Source organism: Trachemys scripta, chromosome 10 (assembly GCF_013100865.1).
Source record: "Trachemys scripta elegans isolate TJP31775 chromosome 10, CAS_Tse_1.0, whole genome shotgun sequence".
NCBI classification, from domain to species: domain Eukaryota; kingdom Metazoa; phylum Chordata; order Testudines; family Emydidae; genus Trachemys; species Trachemys scripta.
This window is the reverse complement of record NC_048307.1, coordinates 22849112-22857192: the sequence shown is the minus strand read 5'-3', so window position 1 is coordinate 22857192 and position 8081 is coordinate 22849112. Positions and strand designations below refer to the sequence as shown.

Sequence of the window (8081 nt, the reverse complement as noted above, 5' to 3'; positions counted from 1 at the left end):
AAGCGGATTATATCACACATTTTGTTACACTGACTCTGCTTTTCAGGCATTACTAATATGCTTTTTATCTTACCAGCAAGTAATGTTGACTCTAACATGATTGATACATAGTCACCTTTCCTTGCCTATACAGTTGCCTACGGTATTATGAAGATCATGTAGGCTAATAGTATTGAAAAATGTCACTGACAATCATAGTATAAAATAATAAAGGTTTTCAGATATTGTGGCGATGTTTAGGGTACTCAGCATTGCCTCACCTAAGTCCCTTTGTGGATTTGGGCCTTTATTCAGAATTACATTCTTTTAATGAAAATTTCCCTTCAGGAACTGGCCAGATATCTGCATGCATTTTAAACTCCATTAACTAGATAAATACATTTTGCTCCATAGATCAGGACAACTTTATTTTTAAAGACAATTAATGAAAGTGCATCACAGCAAAAATAAGGAAAGGAAGTAAAAACTTTCATCAACATAATATATATTGCAGGACCCTGTTATTCCAATTTATGACAATAATGCTGAGTAATGGCTATTGAATATTTGCTTTGTGTTTCCCTCACTAAAAATAACCACTTTGAGGTATTCCTAGTGTTGACTGGAAAAATGTGTATGTCAAAAAGAAAATGAGCTTTTCTTATATAAAGATCAAAATATTGAAATCCATTTGATTTAAAATATCAAAAGTAGTTTAGCAGTAAGACTTCAAACAGTGATGTCTAAAGATGCCATCTGCATCCTGTTTATAACTACCAAAAGGTATGGATTAGATCTGTCACCCTATCTAGGACACATGGAAAGATATCTGAAAGTGAGTCTGAAGGAAGGAAGTGGGATGTGCAATTGGTAGGTGGGACACTACGGAGAAGATTGTTTCTCTTTGAAAGTGGTATGCTAATTGAGTTTCATAATGGGAATCAGGTGGGAGAGCACAAGGAATGGCTATTTTTCACCATCTCAAAAGTCCTACTTTTGGGCGGGGGGTTCTCTTTAGTAAGATGGGTTAGACATGAATCTCTCCAGAACAGATCAAATGGCTGAATTGGATTCCTAGAGAACAACAAAAGATGGTACTTCCATACAATCTTAAGGCTTAGTGTGCTGACAGAGCAGCCAGATTTTACTGAACTGGGGTGGAGGAGAGACAATGTGATTGTTTAATTATATTCAAATTATGAAAATGAGATACTGTAGCTGAAGAGGAGGGCAAAACAAGAGGTTTATTTAAAAAAAATAAGTTACTCTAACGTGCTCTCTCTCATGTCAGAGTTATCCTGATGTGATTAATATAATGACAAGTAACTGTAATAATTAAATTTTCTTCAGGCTCTTTAGCCTGAAAAGCTTTTCTTCTTATAATCTGTGCTGTAAATGCTGGCTTTCATGGACACTGTTGCTGTTTTTCCATACTGTTGCTTCTAGGTTATCAAACCAGGTTTTTTTCAGATGTTGAGAGAGCTTTTTCATCTTCAGGGTTCATAGTTGCAATTAAGAGCAAATTCAGACTGCAAGTGAAAAGAGATACAATACTAGACAGTGTTCTCTGGAATCTCAGATGATAAAAAGGCAATTAGTGAATCAAACTATATATATAAAATAAATACAATCAAATGTCACACTGAATTAGGACACCAATAAAAGGGATCAATGGAAATAAAAGTTTCATTGGGTTATTCCAAAGCAGGACAGGAAGTTTTACTTACACTATGAATATGTGACTTTGTACACTTAAAATTAAATCAGGCCCAGATCTACTCCACCCTAAGCTATATTTAGAAGAAGGAAGTCTTTTTTTCTTTTTAACTAAAGTTTGGCAACACAGATAGGATCCAATGCTGAAATCCCTACTCGGGAAAAACTAGCATTCAAGTCAGTGCAAGTCTTGTTTGAATGAGAACTGCTAGCATTGGCCCAAATGTTGATAGGTCCCCAACAGTACTGAACTCTTAAGGAATTATATTGGTTAATGTTACTAGCTGATTTCACAAACTTCATAGAATATCAGGGTTAGAAGGGATCTCAGAAGGTCATCTAGTCCAACACCCTGCTCAAAGCAGGACCAATTCCCAGACAGATTTTTACCTCAGTTCCTTAAATGGTCCCCTCAAGGATTGAACTCACAACCCTGGGTTTAGCAGGCCAATGCTCAAACCACTGAGCTATCCCTCCCCCCCTTGACAAACTTGGTCATCGGCCTATTGTAAACATGGTTTGCATACATTAACTGAATATTCAGCGTCAGGCACTTTTTAAAAATTTAAACAAATATCTGTCTCTGTATTTAGAGAAGTTAATTCCTCTCTGTGTGTCTTAAATATGCTATTAGAGATGGAGCCCAAATAAAACTGAATACACCTGAGATTTAGTGGGTTTAGAATAAAATCCAGATTCAAATTTTGCAGTTGGGTATTGTCCAGGGGCAGCTCTAGACACCAGCAAAACAAGCAGGTGCTTGGGGCGGCCCATTTGCAGGGGCGGCAGGGATCCAGCATGGGGCCCTGGGAGCTGTAGATCCTTGGTTAGCTCCCTGCCTGTAGAGCCAGCCCTGGAGCAGGGAAAGAACTACATTTCCCAGCATTCCCTTGGCCGCTATCAACAGGAAAGGGAGGGGGAGGGAGTGAGGTAGCTGAGACCTCATGCTGCAGCTTGCTGTGAATGGAGAGCTGCACTGTGAAGGGTAGAGATACCATATTTTAACATTTAAAAGAGAGGACACTCCACTGGGGGTGTCCCCATCCACTCCCTCCCAATTCCCACCCCGTGACTGCCCCCCACAGAAACCCCAACCCATCCAACCCCCCCTCCTCCTTGTCCCCTGATCACCCCTCCCGGGACCCCTGCACCTAACCGCTCCCCGGGACCCCATCCTCTATCTAAGCCCCCCTGCTCCTTGTCCCCTGATCGCCGCTTCCTGGGACCCACTCCCCCAAACTGCTGCCCTAGCACCCCACACCCTATCTGTCCCCTGACTGCCCTGGCCCCTATCCACATCCTCGCCCCCTGACAGAGCCCCCGGGACTCCCATGCCTATCCAACTGCTGCCTGTCCCGTGACTGCCCCCCCCCAGAATCCTGACCCATCCAACCCCCCTGCTCCATGCCCCTGCCTGCCTCCCTGAACCTCCACCCCATCCAACCCCCCCGCTCCCTGTCCTCTGACTGCCCCGCCCCCTCTCCACAACTCCGCCCCCTAACAGCCGCCCCAGAACCCCTAATCCATCCAACCCTCCCTGCTCCTGTCCCTTGACTGTCCTGACCCCTCTCCCCACCCTGCCCACTGACAGGCCCCCCCCCAGAACCCCCAACCCATCCAACCCCCCAGCTCCCTGTCCCTTGACTCCCCTCTTGAATCCCCTACCCCTTCTCCAACCCCCCAACCCCATTACCGTGCCACTCAGACCAGCGTGACTGGCTCCACATGGAGCCCGACACGCTGCCGCAGACACACTGCTGCGCTCCCCTGCAGAGCGCACAGCCCCCCTCCCCACCCAGAGCGCTGCCGGCATGATGCGCTGAGGCTTCAGGGGAGGGGGGGAGCAAGGGAAGGGCTCTGGCTGCTGGAGGCCCCATGCGAGCAGCTCAATCCATCCGAGCTAGCCTGTCAGCCGCACCGCGCTCTGCATTGGGAGGGAAATCCCGGACCCTTTGAGAGTTTTACAAATTCCTCCCGGACGGCCATTTCAAACCGAAAAAGCTGGACATGTCCGTGAAAATATGGACGTATGATAACCCTAGTAGTATGCCCAAGGAGTAGGCTTTGGCCCAGATATCCTCTTCAGAGACTTCCCCAGACTGGATTAGGGATACTGGTGTGACCTCAGCTTGCAGCCCCCAAAAAAGGAATTGGGTGGACTAAATGGACAGTGCCCCTCTCTATCTGAAGCCTAGCAAGGGAGGTACGTGGATCCCACTAGAATTTAAAATGAAAAGTGAGGGAGGCTCTGCTAGGGCACCTGGACAGCTTTAGATACAGTACCAGGCACATAGGAGGATTTCCACTTCTGAGCCATGGAAGCAGAAATTGACTTTTCCTTTCCAGATTTAGCAAATATTCAGAAAGGGAATCTAGCACCTGCCTTCCAGATTTGAACACCTCAAAATTAAGGGGAGTGCTCAAGCTCAACTTGGGCAGCTGTTACTTCATTTCTCCCAAATCAAATGTACTGATCCACTGTAACTTGCTGTAGGAAAAAGTAGGATAAAATTGAGCAAGAAATGCTTCCCAGTGGTTATTAGGACTGGAATTGCTATTTTCAACAGCCATTGCCATTTTTTTTGTTTTATTTGTTTAAAAGGAAGACAGTGATATTGCATTGGCAAATTCCCCATAGAAACAAAGAGTGGAAGAAAAGAATAATAAAGGCACCTCAACTTTTCCTCATTTATGTAGGACAGTCTTATAATATGCATCCAGATATCCTCCAATCACACAAGCTGAAAATTGTTTCACTTTACTGCAGTTCTGTAAGCATATGGGAACCAATCCTGCCTGTGTTCTGTGCACATCCAAAATTCCTGCTGAATGACCTGCCGTGGGAGCGAGTTACCAGTGACCCAGGGCTGGGGTGGAAGGAGGGTGCAGGTTGGGGGAGGGCAGAGCCCAGGGCTGGGGCAGCAGAGGGTGCAGGTGGGGGTGGGGAGAGCCCAGGGCTGGGGTGGTGTGCAGCCAATTTTTTTTTTTTTTTTTTTTTTTTTTGCTGGGGGCAGCAAAAAACCTAGAACCGGCCCTGGTATTGTCTATACACTGGGCAGCCCAATCCCCCATATTCCCTACTGATTTATCACGATCTCCTATGAGAAGTATGTAATACTCATGCACACATCTAGAAGTATGCATGCACATACATGTGTACTGAGCGTTCTTTTGATGAGGCTTTATTTATGTGGCCTCATTCACAAATATCTGATGATCGTCCCCTGTGGTCATGTGTAAAAGAATCTTATACCCTTGTTTTTCTAGCTTGTTAAAAATGGAATTGTACGTTTGTAGTCACCAAATCAATTAATGTGTTTACAAATGCCAGGAAATAACTCGTCATATCATTTCATGTATCAAGAGAGCCTCCATTTTCTCATTTCCAAGCCTCAGCAGTGCATACAGCAGACAAATTAGCAGTGTAAATCTAAGTGCTTCAATCCTAGCAACTGCATAATTGCCTTATCTGCATAGTCCTATCACTTACTTACAGTATATGCTTTTCTTTGTAGTAAACAAGTTGTAAATGGGTCATTACATCTTACATTATTATTTGGACAAGTGTGGTAGTAATTAGGATGGCAATGATTTGTATGTCTGTTTCCTTTAATGTTCTCAACAAGTGAAAGTGATGTAAGGACTTCTTTTCTTCCAAATAAAGGACTGTACTCTACATGTAAACAAAATGGTAATTATTGGGGTCAGTTTCAAAGATTCATATGGCCGTTTTTCTCAGAAGATGATTATAGCCTCAAATGTTTCCATATTTGAAGCCATTCTTCATTGCGCTTAGGCGGCATATAATGCAGAACAAGGAACCATGTCAGCAGTTGTAGTAGGTTTTTAATTATTTATCTATCTACTGTAGTCAATAAACAGCACATACAGTTCAAGAAGGGTGCCGTTATCTATAATATCAGGAAACAAAGAGCCAAAACAAATTCTTTGTGCAGGAGGAAGTTGAAGTGTGTTGTAATAATTCAGGAATGCATGTGATTCTGTAGGAAACACCTAAAGTTCAATGTGCCGTTATTTATAATCCCTAAACTACAAGATGTATCAAAACATTGCAATTCTGCCTAAACAGATTGCTTTTCATTTAGCTACTGGTATTGCACACTTGTGTTTACAATGGCTGAGGATCAGCACTAGAGCTACAATGTATGGAGGCAGAGGACAGATGATTCCATACAACGTAAATGGGAATAATAGTAGTTGTCTCTTGCCATTGGGAAATGATCACTATAATTCAGCTGCTTAGAAGAAACGGAACAAGAAGGTAGCCAGAATATAGATGGAATAATGGAATGCGCTACTCCATATGCTGTTGGGCACCATCACTTAGATCAGGTGATGGGCCTGATTCTAATTTCCACACCAGCGTAAATCAGGAATAAGTCTGTGGAGATACATCAACCTACAGCAGCGGCCCAATCTTTCTCTAAATTACTCAAGAGTAACAAACATTCTTTCATCTTGGCAGGGACTCTGGTGTAAATGGTTACAAACCCCAAGGATCACGCCTATGAAAGTTTTCTACCTCTGCGTTCTAACGAGAGAGCAGCGGAGAGATGGATCTGAGATAACTGATGGTCAGATTAAAATAGCGGTTTTTTAATCTTGTATTCTAAGGAATGCAGATCTCATTAAAAAGAGTGGAAGGAAAGGAACCTTTTATGTCTTGTTTGTTTTTTGAATCACAAAATATATATTTTTGATAACATGAATCCAGATAAATATTCAGAAGAAAAACAAAGGAACAAAGCAAAAAGATCATCAAAGAATTAGAAAACATGGAAAAAATAAGTTTATAATACTATAAAAATGTTTTCACTAAGCAAATTCAGAGGAAATAAAGTAGCCAACAGGGAATAAGAAACAGCGGTGGTGTCTGCTCTACTGAGTTAAAAACAAAGGCTGAAATATAAGCTGGAGGGACAAAACTGTGGAGATAAGCAAAAAATTGTGGAATAGTGTTTCTGTGATTACTTATAGCCACGTTACTAGATAACATTTGTATGTTAAGTCTGACATCCTAGGCAGAGTGTTTGGGATGAACAGAAATGAAACTTACCACATTGAGAAGGAATTTCCAAGGGGACAAAATTCCTGCTGCACAAGTGGACAAATGCAGCTGCCAAGTTGCAGGCAGCTTTCAACTCACTGGAGTCACAAGCATCATACACGCACATGCTGTAGAACAGCTCAGGGTCCACCTTAAACATGAACAGAATGATACGTAATGTCTCAGATACATGAAGCAAAGTATACAACTCTTCTAACAGGTTGATGATAATTTGGAAATGTGAATAAACCTTCTTTTAGCTTGTCTTGCGTTGTCAGCCTCAGCTGCATATGAGAATTAACATAGGTGAAAGGAAGGTATTTAGACCATATCAATAGTCTATAAAATAACTCTCACAGTTAATTTGCCTGATTTGCTGTAAAGAATGAAATCAAGAACTTCAGAGGATTGACTTTTTTCATTCCACATGTCTGGTTTCTGAAATCATTATTAATACATCTTTTATTATGACTGATTCTAGGGCTCTACTGTATTTCCATATTCTACACCAATATGATAAACTACAATGTCAAGCCAAGGTAACATTCCATAGATCAGAGAAACGTATTTATGTGGTGGAGAGAGTGTGACATTTGGTTAGTCCTTCTGTGATACTGTTCTGATCACTACAGAGGATGAGTTTCAACTAAACTCCCGATAGTTAAAAGTAAGGACACTGTGGAATGTTCACCTTCCCTGCAATCTTTCATAATTCATTAATGCAGCTTTGAAGAGTGGTGTTAGGAGGTCCAAACTGATTCCTAGTAATACTTACAACTTTGAAGCAGTTCCTAAGAAGAGAGTGGGGTTCTTGAAAAAACACTTTACAAACTTTTTGCTTAGCTGTGATGGAACACGGTTTCACCTTCTTCTGTACGTAGCTGCAGTGACTGCTCACCTGAGAAAACAAGACTAGTCAATGAATAAACACCATTTTTAAAGCACTAATGCACTGTAAACCCCTTCATTTACATTGGGAAAGATCACTGCAAGCACTATAGATGAAGGCTTGTTAGACTTTTTTTTTTTATGCTGCTCTGAATAATTTTTTATTGTTTCATTAATATTAGGATGTGCCATGCAGTCTTTATAAATGAAACAAAGATTGTATCATCTTATAAATATTACAGGTTAGAAACATTGTTTCCTTTTCTTATCGATTTTTGTGATTCATTAGCTGCTGAAACAAGTTGTTGGCTAGCTGTCTTTTTTTAATCTATCATTATAACGTTATTAAAAGTAGTGCTTTTATTAGGTCCTTTTGTAGAGAGAAAAGTTACTCAGATTCTTTCTGACTATTGTACTTATTAACAAGAAT

General features: G+C 41.6%; 1 protein-coding gene across 1 annotated transcript in view; it reads right to left on the bottom strand.

The window, feature by feature from the left end:
* Positions 1–393: 393 nt before the first annotated feature.
* LOC117884128 overlaps positions 394–8081 on the bottom strand; it is a 189630-nt gene continuing 181942 nt past the window's right edge. Inside the window, exons 72-74 of the mRNA XM_034784275.1 lie at positions 7539–7661; positions 6773–6914; positions 394–1508 (exon numbers count right to left, since the gene is read on the bottom strand). Coding sequence (XP_034640166.1) covers positions 1504–1508; positions 6773–6914; positions 7539–7661 — 270 coding nt within the window. The 3' untranslated portion in view covers positions 394–1503. The remainder of the gene's footprint in view (positions 1509–6772; positions 6915–7538; positions 7662–8081) is intronic.